General features: G+C 37.6%; 1 protein-coding gene across 2 annotated transcripts in view; it reads right to left on the reverse strand.

Annotated features, from left to right (window-relative positions):
* Positions 1-23,275, reverse strand: part of GRM5 (glutamate metabotropic receptor 5) — a 607,899-nt gene that overhangs the window by 378,914 nt on the left and 205,710 nt on the right. For both annotated transcript variants that reach the window (XM_056114524.1, XM_056114523.1), the window contains exon 2: positions 18,590-18,839. In XM_056114524.1, the coding sequence (XP_055970499.1) occupies positions 18,590-18,839 (250 nt within the window). The remainder of the gene's footprint in view (positions 1-18,589; positions 18,840-23,275) is intronic.

Raw genomic sequence — 23,275 nt, forward strand, 5'->3', positions numbered from 1 at the left:
TCACTAATAAAAATTAAAAAAAAAAATTAGAAATTGAGCTTCCATTTGACCCAGCTATACCACTCCTGGGAATATAACCCAGAGAGGCAAAAAAGTACAGTTGAAATGACATTTGCATTTCTATGTTTATTGCTACACTATTCACAATAGCCAAAATCTGGAAAAAACCCTAGTGCCCAAGAACAGATGACTGGTTACAGAAACTTTGGTACATCTACACAATGAAGTACTATGCAGCTGTTAGAAAGGATGAAGTCATGGGGTTTACATACAAGTGGTACTACATGGAAAGTATCATGCTAAGTGAAATGAGTCAAAAAGAGAGGGACAGACATAGAAAGATTGCATTCATCTGGGAAATATAAAGTAACAAAATAGGAGACTAACACCCAAGAATAGCCAAGGTAAGTAGCAGAAGGTTCACTTTATGGATTGGAGGCCAGCCACACATGCTAGTGGAAAAGGCAGCTCAGATAGAGAAGGGAGCAGCAAATAAAGGGTGTTGGTAGGATCCTCCCAGGATGAGAGATGCAGGCTGAAAGTAGAATATATACTGAACATAATTGCCATTCAATGTCTCTTTTGCAAACCACAGCACCCAAAAGGAGAGATAAAACAAAAGGGAATGCCCTGCCACAGGGGTGGGGTGGGATAGGGGGGTGGGGAGGTGGAGGGATACTGGGAGCACTGGAGGTGGAGAATGGGCACTAGTGGAGGGATGGGTACTCAATCATTGTATAACTGAAACCTAAGCACAAAAAATTGTAAGTCTACAACTGTACCACACGGTGTTTCACAAATTAATAAATAAATAAATAAAGTGAAATAAGTATTTTCAGGCAGAATAAGTCATTCTAATAATGATAAATTTTTTTGTTTGAAATTGAATATTCTGAACACCAACAAACCTGAGATCTGTAGCAAACCGAACGTTATGTAAATAACTAAATTGAGGAGCTTGTGTTTGCTGCTACTACTTTCACTGCTCTCGCAATAGTCTTGCCCACACAGGCAGTGTCATATTCTCATACTCTAGTCTTTGAGTAGAGCTCAACTTTCTAGGTATCATATGGCACTTTGTTTCTTAGCTGGTGAGGAAAACCTAATTTACCCCCATCATCTCTGATAACAGATGATTCCAGGGGCCTAATTGGAAAACCTGGAAAGTCTCCATCAGCAAAAAGACAAGGATTAAGAAAATTGCAAGCTAGTTTAAATTAGTTTTATCAGTTTTATCATGTAATTATTAAGCTCCCTAGAAGAAGTATTTTTTCTAAGGACAAAGGATAGAATAAAAATGAATAAATGAATAAAAATAAAACTTTCATGTAGTCTTTAGCACAGACTGAAAAAATACTAAACCTAACAAATAAGAAATCATGTAGCAATGGCTAAAAGGCACATGAAAAAATGACCCACATCACTAATCATCAGGGAGATGAATCAAAACAACATTGAGATATCATCTCACACCACAGAGACTGGCACACATCAAAAAGAACAAAAACAAACAGTGTTGGCGTGGATGGGGTGTGTGTGTGGGGGGGGACAAAGGGATGCTCTTTCACTGGTGGGAATGCCAACTAGTTCAGCATTTTTGCAAAACTACATGGGCATTCCTTCCAAAACTAAAAATTGAGCTTCCCTTCTGCACCTCCAAAGAAACAGTGACCAAAATACAAAGACAGTCTACAGAATGGGAAAGGATATTCGCCGAACACACATCTGACAATGGGTTGATATCAAGGATATACAAAATACTGGTTGAACTCCACAAGAAGAAAACATCCAACCCCATCAAAAATTGGGGCAATGAAATGAACAGAAACTTTCTCAAAGAAGAAATCCGAATGGCAAAAAAGCACATTAGAAAATGCTCTACATCATTAATCATCAGGGAGATGCAGATCAAAACCACAATGAGATACTATCTCACACCTTAGAGACTGGCCCACATTCAAAAGAACAAAAGCAACCGATGCTGGCGCGGATGTGGCGAGAAAGGGACACTCCTTCACTGTTGGTGGGAATGTCGACTGGTTCAGCCCTTCTGGAAAACAGTATGGACGATTCTCAAAAAATTAGAAATTGAGCTCCCATTTGACTCAGCAACAACACTCCTGGGAATATATCCCAGAGAGGCAAAAATGTATAGTCGAAGTGACATCTGCACTTGTTTGTTCATTGCAGCACTCTTTACAATAGCCAGAAACTGGAAGAAACCTGAATGCCCAAGAACAGATGACTGGTTAAAGAAACTTTGGTACATCTACACAATGGAGTACTATGTAGCTGTTAGAAAAGATGAAGTCATGAAATTTACATACAAGTGGTACAACATGGAAAGTATCATGCTAAGCGAAATGAGTCAGAAAGAGAGGGATAGATATAGAAAGATTGCATTCATCTGGGGGACATAAAGTGACAAAATATGAGATTAATACCCAAGAATAGCTGAGATCAGCACCAGGAGCATTACTCCATAGCTTAGTGGCCAGTCGGGCATTCTAGAGGAAAGGGCAGCTCAGATAGAGAAGAGAACACCAAATAAAGGGTGTTTGGAGGATCCTCCCAGGAGGGGAGATGCATGTCGAAAGTGGACTATGGACTGAACATGTTTGCCACTCAATGCCTCTTTTGCAGACCACAACACCCAAAAGGAGAGAGAGAACACAGGGGATTGCCCTGCCACAGAGGCAGGGGGGGTGGGGGGATGGGGGGGATATTATCCATGGTGGTGGAAAATGGGCACTGGTGAAGGGATGGGTATCTGATCATTGTATAATCAAACCCAAGCACAAAACATTGTAAATCTACAACTGTACCTCATGGTGTTTCACTAATAAAAAAAATTGAGCTTCCATATGACTCCATTTCTGGTAATATATCCCAAGGGTGCTAAAAGCTAGTAGAAATGACATCTCCACCTGTATGTTCATTGCAGCGCTGTTCACAACAGTCAGAATCTGGAAACAACCCAAGTGCCCGAGAACAGATGACTGGTTAAAGAAACTTACATCTACACAATGGAAGACTATGCAGCTGTTAGAAAATATGAAGTCATGAAATTTGCGTATAAGTAGATCAACATGGAAAGTATCATGTTAAGTGACATGAGTCAGAAAGACAGGTATGGGCATAGAAAATTGCACTGTGGAATATAAAGTAATAGAATGGGAGATTATCTCCCAGGAGTATTAGAGATAAGGACCAAGAGCTCTGCTCCATAGCTTGGAAACTGGCTTCAAATGCTGGGGGGGAAAGGGAGCTCTGATAGAAAAGGGACCACCAAGTAAAGAATGTTGGGAAGACCCCATTTGGGTTAAAAGATACGTGCCGAAAGTAGACTATAGACTGAACACGAAGGTCATTCAATACTTCTATTGTGAACTACAAGACCCAAAAGGAGAGAGAACAAAAGGGAATTCCCTGCCACAGAGGCAAGGTGGGGTGGGGAGGATGGGGTGGGGGTTGTGGGAAGGACATTGGGAACATTGGTGGGGAAGAATGGGCACTGGTGGATGGATGGGTAAACGATTATTGTATGACTGAAATACAAAAGTTCGTAAGTTTGTGACTATACCTCATGGTGATTCACTAGTTAAAAAAAAAAAGAAAGAAACTTTGGTACATCTACACAATGGAATACGATGCACGTGTTAGGAGAGATGAAGTCATGAAATTTGCTTATAAATGGTTGGTCATGGAGAGTAGCATGCTAAGTGAAATGAGTCAGAAAGAGACAGAGATAGAATCACTACACTCATTTGTGGAATATAAAATAACATAATATGAGACTGACACCCAAGGTCATTAGACACAAGGTTCAGGAATATTGCTCCATAGTTGGAAGCTTGTCTCATGAACTGGGGGAGAAGGCAGTTGGGATAGAGAAGGGATCATTAAGTCAATGATGGTTGGAGGGATCCTTTGGAATGGGAGATGTGTGCTGAAAGTAGATAAAGGACCAACGCGATAACATCTCTGTATCTGTATTGAAAACCATAATGCCCAAAAGTAGATAGTATGGGGAAAATTGTTTGCCATGGAGGCAGGGGGAGAGTTGAAAAGGATGGATATACTGGAGACATTGCTGGTGGAGAATGTACACTGGTGGAGGGATGGGTGTTTAATATTTGTATTATTGAAACTCAAACATGAATGCTTGCAAATGTATCTCATGGTGATTCAGTTAAAAAAAGAAGAAATCATGTAGCATATTTGAAGAACATACTGTTGTGGAATAAAATAAAAATTGATTAGAGAATATGTTCTCAATGGAAATTTCTATATGTATATTAAACATAAATATTTCCCTGTTTCTACATATACACATATATGTGTATGTATGTATATATATATAATCAATCAATAAATCAATCAATAGCTTTCACTGAAAAGAAAATCTTTGAGTGACAATTTAAAATGAGTTCTATGGTAAGGATACCTTGAGGAGGATTGTTTCAAACAAAGGGAAGAGTAAAAGCATGAGCTCTGAGGGGACTAAAAGAAGAGGATTACAAGATAAGACCCCTGAGATCATTCAGGAGGGGAGGGAGTCCAGTCCTTGACAGCCCTACCCACATCCCACTGCTGCTGCCATGCCAATGACATGCGGCCTAACTCCATGGCCTCACTAAGCATCTCTGAAGACACATCCTAGTGCTACTGATTCACATGCTCAGCCCAGCTCTCCAGATGCTGACATTTCTGGATATGTGGCTGCATGATGCTTTTAAATTCCATAGCACTAATTCCAGGGGAAGCACACTAAATTGGATGAAAAATTGGCATAAAAGCCAGTGAAAGACTAAATAATCCTGTAATGAAGTACAATTTTCATAAATTTTCTTTTATTTAAGTTTTATTTTAAATCATTCTTTTAGTGATTTGGTTGTTACAAGCAATATATTATAAACTAATTATCATGTACCTGATATGGGGGAAGACTCTATGTATGGTTGAGAAAATAGAGGACACTGATAGTGGGTAGATAGTGGGTAGACTTAGGTGCTGGGGTGCTGGGTGGGAGTATCAAAAGCCTACAAAAACTGCATTATGAACAATTTTGCAAGTCATGGTGCTTAACTTTTCTAAAAAGACTATGATAACTGGAACTGAATGAGTCAGAAGAGGGTCCTCGGGATATGGCAGCAAAGAGAGGAGGAAAGAAGATCTATGTAGGTGTTCAGGAAAAAAAGTCATAATTTGTGGCTTTATCATAAATGAATTGCAAGACAGTTCATTCAAATTTAAGACATGAGGACAACTGAACTAGTGTTCATTTTTTTCTTTCAATTAACTACCAGTTACAAGAAAGAAAAAAAAAAAGGTCATTGCACTGATTTTCAGGAAAATGCAAGTTAAAATGCCAGTAAAATCACTGTCACTGTCACTGTCCTGCCGTTGTTCATCAATTTGCTCGAGTGGGCCCAGTAATATCTCCATTGTGAGACTTTGTTGTTACTGTGTTTGGCATACGTCACAGGTAGCTTGCCAGGCTTTGCCATGCAGGTGAGATATTTTCGGTAGCTTGCCGGGCTCTCTGAGAGGGGCAGAGGAATTGAACTCGGGTCAGCCATGTTGGCGGCCTGCAAGGCAATCGCAATACCCACTGTGCTATCGATCCAGCCCACCAGTAAAATACCACTAACAATTGTGAGAATGGAGTATATTTATATTTTTAAAAGTCCAGAAATAAATGCTAGTGGGGGCTATGGCTAAATAGAAACTCTTACTCAGGGTTTACCCCTAGCTTTGTGTCAGATCACTCTCAGTAGTCTCAGGAGACAATGTGGGGCCCTGGGATTCTGGGACTGAACCCTGGTTGGCTGTGTACAGAGCACATGCCCACCTTCATACCACTGCTCTAGCCTTCTTCGTGGTTTATAACTTTTCCTATAGTTTTCAATGTTCAAAACATTACCATTCATTGTTAAGTTTATGTCTAGGTACTTAACTCCTTTATTTGTTTATTTTATTTTTTCTTTTTTTGGGTCACACCCGGCGATGCTCAGGGGTTACTCCTGGCTCATGCACTCAGGAATTGCTCCTGGCAGTGCTCGGGGAACCATATGGGATGCTGGGAATCGAACCTGTGTCGGCCATGTTGGTTGCGTGCAAGGCAAACACCCTACCCGCTGTGCATTTGCTCCAGCCCCATAGGTACGTAACTCCTTTAGACATAATTGTAAATTGTATTTTAAAATGTCTGTCTCTTTTAGCTTAGAAAATTTTACCTTTAGGAAATTCAACATTGTTAAGTATTTTGATTTTGTAGACCTTGTACTTATTTAAGGTTTATATTAACTGTTCAGTGATCAGGATGTTCCCTATGTTGTAATCTGACTGCCAGTAGTAGTCTCTTCATTTTGCCACTGGAGAATATTTACTTGCTTAGATCACTGTCATCCTGTTGGTCATCGATTGCCTCGAGCATGCCCCAGTAATGTCTCCTTCGTCCTAGCCCTGAGATTTTAAAAAGCGCTACATTCACGGCTCTTTCAGGGTCAGGAGAATGAGACCCATCATTGTTACTGGTTTTTGGCATGTTGAATACACCACGGGGAGTTTGCCAGACTCTGCCATGGGGGCAGGATACTTTTGGTAGCCTGCCTGGTTCTCCAGAGTAAGACCTAGATAATAAGATATTCTCCTCCACCGGGGCCCCTTGGAGGAGGGTGGGTTGAGTTTTCCTCCCCACTCCGAGCAGAGCCCTGGCAGCTGAAGACCTCCAGTTCCAGACACAGCCATGCTTAAAACTACTCCCCACACATTCGGACGAGCCTCAGCATGAAGGAATCAGCAGAGGAACCCGGGTGTGCGGGACCTGAGGCATAGATCTCCAAGCCTGCTCGGATTGGGACTGGGGCCAACTCCACCCGGATCCCCCATCTTCCAGATGTTACACCCACCAACTGTCCCTGGCACCGTGTAATCCCATCAATTTGCTTAGATGCTGTGGCTAAATCTTTCAAAATTATTTGAACATTAATGATAAAAGTAGACAGTCTTATGTGTCTGATCTCAGAGGAAAATTCTTCATGATTTCACAACTGAGTAATACATTATAAAATGCAACTTTTAGGAGTATTTCTTATGATTTAGCAAGATATGAATTAATGATTTAGGCATCTATCTTCACATCTAATATCATTTTCATTTGAGTAGGCTTATGACAATTTTTTAAAAAGTTCTTAGATCTCATTTATGAGCATTTAAAATTGGTAAAACTTTAATCTAAGAATTACTTGCATAATCATTAAGGTAAGGTAAAGGTAAAGGCCCTCCCGTTGATCGTCGATTTGCTCGAGCGGGCCCAGTAACGTCTCCATTGGAGACTTTGTTGTTACTGTGTCTGGCATATCAATACTCTCAGTAGCTTGCCGGGCTCTCTGAGAGGGGCGGAGGAATCGAACTCGGGTCGGCCATATTGGCCGCTTGTATGGCGAATGCCCTACCGCTGTGCTATCGCTCCAGCCTTATAGTTAAAAATACTAAATATTACTCTAGAAAATTAATTTTATAAAAATAAAATAATGATTGCTTGCTTTTGTTTTATATGCACTAGTGTTATATGTAATAAACTGAGAAAAGTAATTCATGACTAATGAACTGGGCTGGAGCAATGGCACAGCGGTAGGGTGTTTGCCTTGCACGCAGCCAACAGGGCCGACCCGAGTTCGATTCCTCCACGCCTCTCGGAGAGCCTGGCAAGCTATCGAGTGTATCACCCCAGCACGGCAGAACCTGGCAAGCTACCCGTGATGTATTCGATATGCCAAACACAGTAACAACAAAGTCTTCAATGGAGACGTTACTGGGCCCGCTCGAGCAAATCGATGAACAACGGGAGGACAGTGACAGTGACAGTGATTAATGAACTGATTCAAAAATTTTTTTATGATGTCTTTCCTTATTTTTATTGATCATAAATCTCCAGAAGATTAATTTTTAGCATAAATGTCAGTATTGTTAATAATTCTCACAGGAAATAAAAAGTCATGCAGTCTACAAAATCATTTTTTACATATATACATCTGACTTCATTTTCTTTACTTTCTACTTCTAAATTTAAGCTTAAAACTTTCAATTTTAATTTCTTTCTAGAAAGTACCATGCTTTTTATTAAATTCTTTCCTTTTGTTTGTTTTTGGCCACACCTGGTTGTGCTTAGGCCTACTTTTACTATCAGCTCTTTTCTTGAAGATCACTCCCTGTGATTATGCACTGAGCATTTTCCACTGAACCCAGTTGTTCTGTTCCTACTCACCCCCTACGGTGAGGAATGTGCTCAGCTCTTGAGTTATCACTCTGGCCCCTCCTTAGCAGGCTCCTGTAGCTTACTATATTTATTTATTTATTTATTTTCTTTTTTATTAGTGAAACACCATGAGGTACCGTTATAGGCTTACAAATTTTGTGCTTGGGTTTCAGTTATACAATGATCAAGTGCCCATCCCTCCACCAGTGCCCGCCATCCATCAACACGGGTCCCAGCCTCCCCCCCAACCCCCATTCCCCACCCCCCCATCCCATCCTGCCTCTGTGGCAGGATATTCCCCCTTGTTCTCTCTCTCTTCTTTTGGGTACTGTGTTTTGCAAGAGAGGCATTGAGTGGCAATCATGTTTGGTCTATAGACTACTTTTAGCATGCTTCTCCCACCCTGGGAGGGTCCTCACAACACCCTTCATTTGGTGCTCTCTTCTCTATCTGAGCTTCCTTTTCACCTAGAACGTGTGGCTGGCCTTCCATTCATGGAGCAAAATTCCTGGTATTAATCTCAGCCATTCCTGGGTGTTAGTCTCCCTTTTTGTTGCTTTATGTTCCCCAGATGAATGCAATCTTTCTGTGTCTATCCCGCTCTTTTTGACTCATTTCGCTTAACATGATACTTTCCATGTAGTACCACTTGTATATAAATTTCATAACTTCATCTTTCTAACAGCTACATAGTACTCCATTGTGTAAATGTACCAAAGTTTCTTTAACCAGTCATCTGCTCTTGGGCAGTCAGGTTTTTTCCAGATTCTGGCTATTGTAAAGAGTGCTGCAATGAACAAACAATTACAGATGTCACTTTGACTATACCTTTTTGCCTCTCTGGGATATATTCCCAGGAGTGCTATAGCTGGGTCAAATGGCAGATCAAATTCTAATTTTTTGAGAGTCGTCCATACTGTTTTCCAAAAGGGTTGGACCAGCCGGCATTCCCACCAGCCGTGAAGGAGGGTCCCTTTCTCGCCACATCCGCGCCAGCATTGGTTCTTTTGTTCTTGTGAATGTGGGCCAGTCTCTGTGGTGTGAAATGATATCTCATTGTGGTTTTGATCTGCATCTCTCTGATGATTAGTGATATAGAGCATTTTCTCATGTGCCTTTTTGCCAGTCGAATTTCTTCTTTGCGAAAGTTTCTGTGAACTGATTCAAAATTTGATGAAAATTATGCATATCTAGAAAAGCTAAATCTCCTATAAAAAGCTAAAACATTCAGTAAGCACTACAATGAGAGTAAAGTAAAGAAAAGGGCCCTCCCGTTGATCATCGATTTGCTCGAGCGGGCCCAGTAACGTCTCCATTGGAGACTTTGTTTTTACTGTGTTTGGCATATCGATTATGTCACGGGGAGCTTGCCAGGCTCTACCGTGAGGGCGAGATACTCTCGGTAGCTTGCCGGGCTCTCCGAGAGGGGCGGAGGAATCGAACTCGGGTTGGCCATGTTGGCTGCGTGCAAGGCAAACACCCTACCGCTGTGCTATCGCTCCAGTGTTAAAATTTAAAACCATACATATGAAAATCATAAAACACAGTAATAATTTTATTAAAACGATATTTTTTAATTAGCAATTTTCTTTTGCCATCTGGAATAGCAGTGCTCCTGGCTTGCACCTACCTCTTCATTCAGCTTGCTTCTACGGGTACTACTGCATGGTCCAAGTCAGCTGCAGGCAAGCCCAGCACCTTACTCATTGTTCTATCTCTATGGCCCCAGGTAGGCAATATTTTTTTGTTTACTTTGAGGCCAAATATGGCTGTGCTCATGCCCTATTTATTTTTATGGAAGAGTACAAAATTGGATAAAATTGATTCTTTATGTTGGAATTGAACTAATTTAATTAAATGTTAATCTAGAACCAATATTTAAACATAATTTTAGAGTCAGAGGGATAGTACAGAGGTTAAGGCACTTTCTTTGCAAGGAGCTGACACCAGAAAAAAATTAATGATAGGTAAAAAATATTATGATGACATACCTACTAATCATTAAAGTTATCAGAATAAACAATGTAAAAATACTGGAAATTAAAAAAAACAATAAAACAATGCTACTAAAATATATAAAATTTTATCTTAGGAGGTAGAAATCATATACTTTTAAAATATAAAATTCAATACATGAAACATTGGTATTTGTATATATTAAATAATATCACTTGAGTGAGAATAGGCTGTTTACTTAATAAATCATGCAGACACATCTAGTTTCAAAAAATAAAGTTTTTTTTCTAATGACACACCACTGACTAAACAATTGAAACAGAGATAAACAAATGGGACTATCTTAAACTAAGAAGCTTCTGCACCTCAAAAGATACCGTGTCCAGGATACCAAAAATATCTACAGAATGGGAAAGGATATTCACCCAATACCCATCTGATACGGGACTGATATCAAAGATATACAATGCACTGATCGAACTCTACAAGAAGAAAATATCCAACCCCATCAGAAAATGGGACGATGAAATGAACAGAAGCTTTCTCAAAGAAGAAATCTAAATTGCCAAAGTCACATGAAAAAATGCTTTTCATCAGTAATATCACAGAGATGCAGATCAAAACAACAATGAGATAATATCACACCACAGAGACTGGTCCACATCCGAAAGAACAAAAGCAACCGGTGTTGGCGATGATGTGGGAAGAAAGAGATCCTCCTTCACCGCTGGTGGGAATGCTTACTGGTTCAACCCTTTTGGAAAACCATATGGACGCTTCTCAAAAAATTAGAAATTGAGCCCCCATTTGATCCAGTAATACTACTTCTGGGAATATATTCCGGAGATGCAAAAAGTATAGTAGAAATGACATATGTATTTGTATGTTCATAGCAGCACTGTTTACAATAGCCAGAATCTAGAAAAAAAACCTGAGTGCCTGAGAACAGATTACTGGTTAAAGAAAATTTGGTACATCAACACAATGGAATACTATGCAGCTGTTAGAAAGGATGAACTCATGAAATTTTCATATAAGTATATCAACATGGAGAGTATCATGTTAAGTGAAAGAAGTCAGAAAGAGAGGGACAGACATAGAAATATTGCACTCATTTGTGGAATATAAAGTAACAGAATGTGAGTCTTACACCCAAGAATAGTAGAGATTTGTACCAGGAGGATTGCTCCACGACTTGGAAGCTGGCCTCACATGCTAAGGGAAAAGGCAGCTCAGATAGAGAAGGCACCACCAAGTAAAGGGTGCTTGGAGGGCCAGCTCGGGATGGGAGATACAAGCAGAAAGCAAACTATAGACTGAATATGATTGCCACTCAATACCTGTGTTGCAAGCCACAATTCCCAAAAGGAGAGAGAGAACAAAAGTAAATGCACTGCCACAGAGGCAGGGTGGGGGGAATGGGGTGGTGGTAGTGGGAGGGATACTAAGATAATTGTTGGTGGAAGAAGGGCACTGTTGGATGGATGGGTACTTGATCATTTTATGACCGAACTGTAAGCACGAAAGATTGTAAGTCTGTAATTGTAACTCATGGTGATTCATTTAAAAGTTTAAAAAATTAAAATAAATAAATAAAATGTTTCTTTTATAGAGAAAATAATGTGATTTTTAAAAACTGTCTTTTATTATTATCTTAAGTAATAGAGTTTTGTTAAATTGAATGAGTAAAGTTAAAATAAAAAAGATAATGGCTCTTCAATACACTGGCTTGGCTCTTCATGCAGTACCTGTCTGAATACAAGGTCCGTCCCAGTGGAAAACCAGCAGGACTGTACTACTGTACAAGAAGGGAAACATCCATGACATTGGCAACTATTGCCCAATCTGCCTATTGTCTGTCATCTACAAGCTGTTCACTCGAGTCATCCTAAGTAGAATTGGCAGAACACTAGATGAAGGAAAACCATGTGAGCAAGTCAGGTTCTGGAATGGATTCAGCACCATCGACCATATCCACACAATAATCAAGCTCATTGAGGTCTCTTGGAAGTTCAAGATGTCGCTCTGTCTAGTGTTCATTGATTTAAAGAAGGCCTTTGATTCTGTTGAGATGGAAGCGGTCATTGAAGCCTTAGCCAATCAAGGCATTCAAACTCAATACATCAGGATCCTCTGTGAGCTGTATTGAGGATACACTACAAGGATCTCACCATTCTACAAAGAAGTAATCATCGATGTCAAGTGAGGGGTTCGGCAGGGTGATACCATCTCACCAAAACTCTTCAGTGCCACCCTCGAGAACATCCTGCGACTACTGGAATGGGAAGGAATAGGAGTGAAGATAGATGGTCGGCAACTACACCAACTCCACTTTGCTGATGACATCATTCTAATAACACCAAACATTAGCCAAGTGGCGCAAATGCTGGCTGACTTCGACCGTGAGTGTGGAAAGGTCAGACTACAGCTGAATCCCACGAAATCAATGTTTATGAGAAACAGCTTTTTCCTGACGCTCCATTCACTCTCAACAGAAAGACCATTGCCAAATGCAACAGTTATGTGTACCTAGGACGAGAAGTGAACATGATGAATGACCTGGCACTTGAGTTGCGCAGGAGAAAGAAAGTGGCTTGGAACGCCTTCAAGCGTGTCAAAGAAATAGCTAAGAGGATGAAGAACCTCCATCTCCTGGCACATATTTTTGATTCCACTGTTCTTCCTGCATTAACATACACCTCAGAGACCTGGGCCCTATGCAAACAGGATCAGAACGCTATTCGGGTCTCCCAAAGAGGAATCGAAAGAGGTATGCTTCAAGTATCACGTTTCACTCAAATGAGAGAAAGAATCCTGAGTTCTGACCTCCATTGATGATCAAGAATCAGGGACGCTGTCTCGTTTGTCAAGGCGTCAATAATCAGATGGGCTGGACACGTAATGAGATTTGGAGACGACCGCTGGACTAGAGCCCTGACTGGATATCATGGGATATCAAAAAACTGCATGGCCGCCCAACTACCAGATGGTCAGACTTCTTCATCAAGATACTGAACAATCAGTTTGTGGCTCTTCGTGTTCCTAGAACAAACAGATGCCATTGGGCTACACTAGCATGCGACAGGGACAAATGGAGACGTTGCTGGCTCCTGCTCAAGCAAATCGATGATTAACGGAAAGTCAAGTGATCAAGTGAATGGCTGTTTATTAGGATTTCAGGTCAGTCTCTGTGTAGTTTGATTGAAGTTTCAGAATATACCACAGCTAATTGATTTTATTTCTAATTCTGTCATTAGGGGGAAAAGAGTTTAACAATAATTTCAAAACCTGGGCATATGTATGTGTGTATATAAATATATGAATATAAATGCATGAATGTGTATATGCATATACATGTGTATATATATATATGTATGTGAATATGATTGAGGGCATGTATGGAGATACTCATAGCTTGCTCAAAGATCTCTCTCCTGATGGGGTGCAGGACATATGGGGTACAGAAGAAGGAATCCAGTTTAGCCGAATAAAAGTTAAGCTCCCTAACTGCTGTACTATCATTCTGGCCCAAGGGTAGGATATCTTTACTGACAAAACAGATTACCTAGAAATCAAATGAATAAACCAGGTCTAAATATCTTTTTATAATTTAATTTAATTTTTTTCACGTGGACGTCCACCTATAAGATGGTCAGACATTTTCGTGAAGATCCTGAATGATCGGTTTGAGGCTCTGCATGTTCCTAGAATGAGCAGATGGCATTGGGTTACACTAGCATGCAACAGGGATGAATGGAGACATTACTGGCACTCACTTGAGTAAATTGATGAGTAACAGGGTAGCAAGTGATCAATTTTATTTTTTTATTTTTATTAGTGAAACACCATGAGGTTCAGTTGTAGACATACAAATTTTTGTGCTTGGGTTTCAGTCATACAATGATCAAGCACCCATCCCTCTACCAGTGCCCACTCTCCACCACTACTAATCCCAGTTTCCCTCCCACCCCCCATCCCCCCATCCCACCCGACCTCTGTGGCAGGGCATTCCCTTTTGTTCTCTCTTTCCTTTTGGGTGTTGTGGTTTGCAAAAGAAGCATTGAGTGGCAATCATGTTCGGCCTATAGTCCACTTTCAACATGCATCTCCCATCCTGGGAGGATCCTCCCAACACCCTTTATTTGATGCTCCCTTCTCTATCTGAGCTGCCTTTACCCCTAGAGTATGTGGCTGGCCTTCAAACCATGGAGTAAACCTCCTGGTATTTGTCTCAGCTATTCCTGGGTGTTACTCTCTTATTTTGTTACTTTATGTCCCCCAGATAAATGCAATCTTTCTTTATCTGTTCCTCTCTTTCTGACTCATTTCGCTTAGCATGATATTTTCCATGTAGTACCACTTGTATGTGAATTTCATTACTTCATCCAGGTCTAGATATCTTGAATGTTAACTTTCTACTGATGTGGAACACAGATGGGAAGATGATAAAAATATCTAAGTAACAGAGTGAGCTTAATCTTGGCAAACAGCTCAATGAAACGGCATATTAAGGAACTGTAGCTATTAAATATGTGACCTCTATGAAATAGTGAATATACATGCTATTTATTCATCCAAGCTCATCAGGAGTAGGGGAAGAAAACAGAGATTGGATATATCTTTTACATATATTGAATATATGTAAACAAAATGATCTTAAAATTCCAGATAAATCATAGGATAAATTAAGTAGAAGTTTATAAGAGGTAATATTTTATATATAAAATATGTCTGAAATTTGAATGTTCTAAATTAGTATCTTGTAAACTTTTTTCTTTGTCTTTGTTTATGTTTTTTTGTTTGGGCCCACTGCTCAGACCTCTGTTTGGACTTCACTCCTGTTAGTGTTCAGAGACCCATAAAGTGCTGGGGACCAAACTGGGGTCCCTACCATGTCAAAAATAGACTCAGTCCTTTGAGCTATCAGTAAGGCCCCAAAAAGTTTTTTTTTTATAAACTCATGATGTATAAAAAATAACAAGTTTACTAACATACTGCAATGTCTCCATTTTATATGCTACAGGAGTGAGGAAAAAACAACTGTTAATTGGGTTCTGGTGTGAACTTGACCCTGTCACAAAAATTCAGTGGTATCTGTTTCCTCATTTGAAAAATGAAAGTGAATGGGTGTTCTAAATTCTCTGGTATAAACACTAAATTTTTTTTCAATATCCTAGAACTCTATTGTACTGAAAAGAAATGAGGAATACTTGGAATATTTTAAACTTGCCAAGAAATAATTATGCTCAGTTTCTAAAAGGTAAAGGTAAAGGCCCTCCCGTTGATCGTCGATTTGCTCGAGCGGGCCCAGTAACGTCTCCATTGGAGACTTTGTTGTTACTGTGTCTGGCATATCCAATACTCTCGGTAGCTTGCCGGGCTCTCCGAGAGGGGCGGAGGAATCGAACTCAGGTCGGCCATGTTGGCTGCTTGTAAGGCTAACGCCCTACCCGCTGTGCTATTGCTCCAGCTCAGTTTCTAGATTTACACAAATATTTAAAATTGTACTTTTATCTTATATATAGAGAGATACATATATAGATATATAAAACTTTGTCCAGATAAATATTCAAAGCTTATTGAACACAGAATCCTTTCAACAAAATGGAGATAATAATTATTCTAAACAAGAAAATTGTTCTTTAGATTAATTCTTTTTTTTCATTTTATTTTTTTCATTTTTTTAGACTTACAAATTTTTGTGCATGGGTTTCAGTTATACAATTATAGAGTACCCATCCCTTCACCAGTGCCCATTCTCCACCACCAATGATCTCAGTATCACTCCGACCCCTACATCCCTCCCATCTCACCCCGCCTCTGTGGCAGGACGTTCCTTTTTGTTTTCTCTCTCTTTTGGGTGCTGTGGTTTGCAAAAGAGGCATTTAGTGGCAATCATGTTTGGTCTATAGTCTACTTTCAGCATGCATCTCCATTAATTCTTTGCAGTACATACCCCTTATTACCTTTCTAATTTATCATCTGTTAAAGTCCATATGTAGAATGATTCTTTTCTTTTTTGTTTTCGAATGTATTCCAAGAATCATAACACATAGTAGTCACTCAATATTTGTCAAATAAGTAATTAAATAATACAATGTGTCGAGAGAACAGCATTCAGTAAGCATTTAATATTTGATAAATGATACAATTAGGGCTGGAGTGACAGCACAGCGGTAGGGCATTTGCCTTGCACGCAGCCAGCCCAGCCGAGCTGAGTTCGATTACTCCACCCCTCTTGGAGAGCCCGGCAAGCTACCAAGAGTATCTTGCCCGCACCACAAAGCCTGGCAAGCTACCCATGATGTATTCAATATGCCAAACACAGTAACGAGAAGTGTCAAAATGGAAAAGTTATTGGGCCCGCTCAATGAACTATTAGTCTTAAATGTTTTTAGACCTAGGGTATTATAAAAAGTGCCATTTATAATAACTAAAGTATTATTTTTAAAAAACAGTATCATTTCACAATGAAAAAGTAGGAATGGGAGAAGTTTGAATGTTTCAAAGGCAAGGTGAACAAAGGATCATACTTTTGTTCTCGAGTATTTAAGTGAATCACATGTTATTTTCAAAGAAATAAAAGGAAAAAGAGTAAAGATCTTTTCTACAAATTTGCATAAAAGTGCTATAAATGGAATTCAAGTAAAAGTTGAATTATTACTAGCTAATCAATTAAATAATTCAAAAATTGAATTTATTAGTGTTACAAAATTGTTATACCACCAATTATTTGGATATAATTACTCTAAATGACATATTAAAAATAAAAGCACAAGCATTGAATTTTGGCCTCCATATGCTCTTGGTAATAAAAATATAAATGTAAAATTTCAGAGATTTTTAATACCACTCTATTTTTCTTGGGTACATATATAAACCAAACATTTGATCATAAATTATAATTGTGAAAAATGACAGCTTGGGATAATTATTGTATAAGAATAAGCATATAGAAACTACAGAATACAATCTCTAATCCTCTATCAGAAAAACAAAACTTATTAAAAACAGCTTATTTTCCTCTCTTTTTTTAGGTCTAGTGTTCCTATTGCATGTTTAAATTAATCTATATTAACAGATACATAGCAGGAGTTTATGAAACTGCTTGTGAATTTATCTTGCCCACTTAGGAATGGTTTTAAGTAAAACTTCTTATATCTATGAAAAGGGAATCTCACTGTCACTTTATTAAGTGATATACTCTCTCTCTCTATATATATATATATATACTATCTAGAGAGAATATATATACTATATATGTATATATACTCTATACTAAAATTGTACAAACTATCTATTACCATCAGATCAAACAGAAAAGTAATTGGATAAATTAAACTGTCATAAATTGTGCCAAGTATCACCTAAACTTGATTAAAAAAAGTCAGTTAAGTATTTAGAATATAAGTGAAACATGATTGCTTTAAGAACTATCAAAAGCAAGTTGACTTTTTACTTTTAAATGATGAAATGGTTCTGAAGATATTGTCACTTCTCAAAATTGTCTATTTATTGAGAAAATATTTGCAATAACAATAATGCTTAAACATAAGAAACGGTAAAGTTCATTTATTTCAATAAAAATAGAATTTTTTCATATTATTAATATTTAATTTTATGTGACAATCTGATTCAACCAAGGAATAACTAAACATTTCTTCGACCAAAAATTATTCTGAGTATCTCTATGTGTTTCTGTATGAAATTAGTGTGTATATCTATGTACAGAGGCATGCAGAATATTTTTCTACTTTGTATGGTCTTACACCTAACAACTGAAGATTAAACAGAACAAAATGTTGAGGAATTACTGAGTTATTGTTTGAGTTTGAACATTACGCCTTCTAGCTTATAGGTTTAAATTTCTTAATTCTCGAGCTTGCCAGTTTTCACTCTTTTGTTTGTTTTCATCACATATTTTCACATTGTTGTTTGCAGTCTCCTGCACAGCTCTGACTAAGGTTTACAGATTCTGCACTATTAGCATAAAATGTGTTGAATAGTGTAAATAAATGAATTTTCTAGGTGATTAAGGTCAGTCTCTATTAATAGTATAGAAACTTATGATGGTATAGAAACTTTAATTACACTTTATAAAACTTTTCCAATAAGGATATAGAGATCAGGCAAAATAACCCATTCTAATAATTTGCAAATTTATTCCAAAAGAATCTATCACTTTTAAACCTAACACTCTAAGATTCTATATTATAAATAAGTTTATAGAGCTCTTTTCAAAAGCTTATTTCACAAATATTAGCACATTAGAAACAAGTCTGCTTCCTAAAGGAATCTATAAGGATTTAAGGAAGCATCTTAGGCATTTAAGTTTTATTACCTTTATATGAATTTCTCGTCATAACTCACCTGCCGAGAAGCAGAAATTCTCCTGCTAAGCCCAGACGCCGCATGGCCATAAGCAGCCCTCTGACGGTCATGCCCTCACAGAAGCAGGCCACCACGCGGGCTTTCGGGAGATGACTCCTGAGCTTTTTGAGCAGCTTGTCGAAGCTTTGCTCCCCAGCATTGCTGTAGATTTTGTAAGAGTGGGCAATGCAAATCCCTTCCTTGGCTGACATGTCTTTGAAAGCTTCCATTCCACTTTCTCCATAGTTGCCTGTATGAAAACATAGAAAAGTAAAGGTATAAAGTTAAGAGTGTTGGGTTCAAAGATATAACTAGAATGGAGAAATATTAGGGGCATAAATTTTACTAGGTGATTTGTAATTTATCAGATGAGAAAGATGTATTTGTTTAATACAGAGTACTATTACAATCAAGCAAGATTTGGGACATATAAGAATACGGTAGCCTAATTCAAATATACCTAAGAATTCAAATTTTATCCAGTGGAATATAGCACTGTAGCACTGTTGTCTGGTTGTTCATTGATTTTGCTTGAGTAGGCACCAGTAACATCTCCATTGTGAGAATTGTTGTTACTGCTTTTGGCATGTCAAATATGCCACGGGGAGCTTGCCAGGCTGCTGTGTGGATGGGATACTCCCGGTAGCTTGCCAGGCTCTCTGAGAGGGAGAGAGGAATCAAAGCTGGGCCGGCTGCGTGCAAGGCAAACACCCTACCCGTTGTGCTATTGCTTCAGCCACAGAGGAATCTATCTAAAATAGATAAGGGAGTACAAAACATGCGATTACATAGGCTTCATTATAAGACCTTCATAAAAATAACATAAATGACTAGGCTTGCATAACATTTTAATTTGGGGGAAGTCTATTAATATATTTCTCAATTTACTAATTACGGGGGGAAGTTTTATCTTTCACATCTAATAAAATCAGAGTTCACATTTAATAAGAAGGTGGGAAAAGTCAAGGTTAAAATCTATTCATTTACACATATATCTGAAAATAGTTTTGGCCTTGTGGACATTTTACTGTAGCACGTGTACTAAGCAACAAATGAGTACCTCAGATTTTGGGGTGATTTTATGTTTAGTTGTTTGTTTATGAAGAAACTGTAAAGAGCAAAACAGATCAACAGAACTTGAGTCCAAGCCCAAAATTTGCAGCTTCATTGTATATTTTCTTTTTACCTGGAATTAAAATAAGTAACCGCTAATGGCAGGTGGGTAATGTAGATATTCTGCAATTAAAGTTTAAAGGGCTTTCTCTGAAAAGTGTACCAAAACCTAAATTATTAGTTTTACACAAATTGAAGTAATTTATTATTTTGTGATTTAGTTTTAGCCAACTCTATTTTTCAACCAAAGTCTGGCTCTTAACACTTTGATTAATGGTAAGGTATTTCCATAAATAATTTGAAATCGTGTATATAATGGTCGTGATGGAAATAATAAATATTCTCATTATGTAAAAAAAACAAGAAAAAAGCACTTGGAAATTCATAATCTTCAGTAGCTTTCCTAATTACTATCTCTTGTTATTTTTTTGTTGTTGTTCATAAGCTATATGGAAGCAGCTTGTGTAAGGACAGCACTTTTGCTATTAGAGAGATTTAACTTAAACTATAACTTGGATAGTATCTCTAAATCTCAGTTTTCTTAACTGGAAACCAGAGGTAACAGAAATATGTGGTATTTTTGTATACTGTATTTAACATCTGTGAAAATTCTCACAGGTAGCTCTGCACAGTGGCCAATAAGGTTTAACCTAGGCTTGATTACTGCTAATTAAAAAAAAATCTGATCGGTAAGCTTAATCTAGATAATTATAAGTATTGAAGTTAAAACATGCTCTAGGTAAGGTTTATTTGCTTTCTCGTGGAGAATCTGTAATAAATCATGAAGTCAATGGCATTAGTAGTGAGGATTAGATTAAAGAATATCATCACTCTGGCAGGAGTTATATAATTTTCTCAGAGCCATTTTCAAGCAGTGCTCATTTAAATTGATGTTAAAAACTTAAAATATCTGACAAAATTCAGCAAAGCAATAGATATGATTTAATTTTATAACCGTGTACTGAGGATTAGATGTGGCATTGCTATTTTATACATTTTAATAAAATCGAGAAGCTGAAAGCATTCAAATTTTAGTAATTTATATATAAGAACCTATTTCTAGAATCATAAACATAAGGGTGAAACTTTAACTTTAAAATTCCATATAGTTCTGGAAGAAAACAAAAGAGCTTTCAATATATAGGATGAAAGAAAAACATAGGAAAAAAAGATTGGTTTTTCTAAGAGGGAAACAAAAAGTGACTATGGAAGAAAGACATGGTATAAAGTTGAAACCTTATATATGTCTACTTTTAAGCAACAGTAGAAGTAAGAATTTATTTGAGGTAATAGAATGTGATTAAGAATTATTAGAAAATGTAATAGTTAAGTTGGTTCTGGACTCAATACTTTTAGTTGAAGTAAAAATTATTTTTTACTTTAACTATTTACATACATAAAAGTAAAAATGTATTATGTAAAAGGGCATATTTGTTATATTTATAATAAAAAATAGAGATATGATTCCCTGAAAGATAGAAGCAGAGAGTGCTTTCAGAAAGGGAGAAGTATCAAGCTTTCATACTTCAGCAGCCAACAAGTACATATTTGGCTAAAAATGAGTAAGATTACAAGTTATATAATAATAAAGTTACATCTAAAGTAATGAAGTAAATTAGTTAATAAAGTGTTTATTGTACATAAGTTTTTTAAAAAAATACATGAAAAACATAGATGCCACTCTAGAGATATACACATATGCAAATACAAGATACATTTTTAACTTTAATTTTTTCTGTATTTATTTTGAAACTTAAGATAATATGTTAAATGAAAACTTTTAAACATAAAAGTTAGTGGAATTGGAGAGAAGATATGAAAATTTTAATGAAATATCTATGAGAAACTATGAGTAACACTAATAATTTTAGCTGATGTTGAAGATAAATGTTTCTTATAACTCACTTGAATGGAATATAAAAATATTAATTTTAAATTTTTATAAAATTTAGATATACTTGATTGTTTTATGCACATACTGAATTACATTATTCCTAACTTCAAAGAGAGAGAGAGAGAGAGAAAATTTGGTGGTGTTACTTTTAAAGACTATAGAGCAAAATTAATCAGAATCAATCTGTTCTTCAAAGTTATTTTTATTTAGGTAGTTACAAACATGTTTAGGCTTATAGTATGGATTTGCAAAATTATTATATATCACCAGGAGGATCACGGCTCAGAGCATCAACACTGCCCCCGGATCACCTCTTGTTTTCTTTTCTACTCTTTGTTAATAAGCTTTGTGATACAAGACCAACAAGTTGTCATTTCAGTACTATCTATTCTCTCATTTTTGTCTATCTATATTCCACAGAATAGAGAGATCAATCTAGTAGTTGTCTTCTCACTCACATAAGATTGATATCCTGCAATTCCATCCACAGTAAACTGCACGTTTCTATCTTTCCTTGTGGTTGCCTAGTATTCTATTGCATATTTAAGCACAATTATATTAATCCATCTGTAATTCCCATAATGTGGCTAATACACTAAGTGCTGTATGAATAAAAATGTGCATATTTTTTAATTAATACTTTTGTATTTAGGAAATAGTTGACAAGAAGTTGAATTGATAGGTTGTATGGAACCTCTATTTTTGTACTTTTGAAAAACTTTATACAGCTCTCTATAGAGACTCAATTAAAAATTTTAATCATTTTTATTACTCTAATCTTATAGTGGGGGCTGGAGCGATAGCACAGCGGTAGGGCATTTGCCTTGCACGCAGCAGCCAACATGGCCGACCCGAGTTCGATTCCTCCGCCCCTCTTGGAGAGCCTGGCAAGCTACCGAGAGTATCTCGCCTGCACGGCAGAGCCTGGCAAGCTCCCTGTGATGTATTCGATATGCCAGACACAGTAACAACAAAGTCTCCAATGGAGACATTACTGGGCCCGCTCGAGCAAATCGATGAACAACGGGAGGGCCTTTACTTTACTTTAATCTTATAGTAAAGTTTACAGTCAAAAGGTTTACTGATCACCCATTGACTGTGAGCAAATATTCCATTTGAACCACAATGCCAGGAAACCAGTTGTTTCCAGTTTTGATGTATGGCATGAGGTGTTCTTGCCTTGTTCCTTTGATAGTCAATTTGTAAATAATAAATAGAAATGAACACTTTTTGTTTGCTTGTTTGGGGCCACACCCAAGGTTCTCAGCCTGTTTCTGTGCTCATGGATTGTACTGGTAGTGCCTCTTGACTATAGGGGTGCTGGGGATTGAATTTTGACTACAGCTTGCAAAGCAAATTCTTGCTCCATCTCCTATACTATTGTTCCTAGCAGGAGAGCGTTTTTGTGTATATGTCTACCAATCATCCCTGTGTCTTCTTTGGGGAAACTATCTGTTCATATTTGCTCCATAATTTTTATAGACTCAATATTTTTTGAAGTTGAGATTTATGAGTGTTTTATTTGGCTTGGATATTAGAACTACAGTTTCTCCCTCTTAGAAGGATTCATTTTCATTTTAGTTCGAGATATTTTTTGTCATGTAAAATCTTTTTCATTTGATGTAGTCCCATTGTTTAGTTTTATTTATGTTGTTCTTGAGTCTGTAGTCAAATAATTG

The sequence above is a fragment of the Sorex fumeus genome, unplaced genomic scaffold, assembly GCF_029834395.1.
Source record: "Sorex fumeus unplaced genomic scaffold, SorFum_2.1 ptg000026l, whole genome shotgun sequence".
Taxonomy (NCBI): Eukaryota; Metazoa; Chordata; class Mammalia; order Eulipotyphla; family Soricidae; genus Sorex; species Sorex fumeus.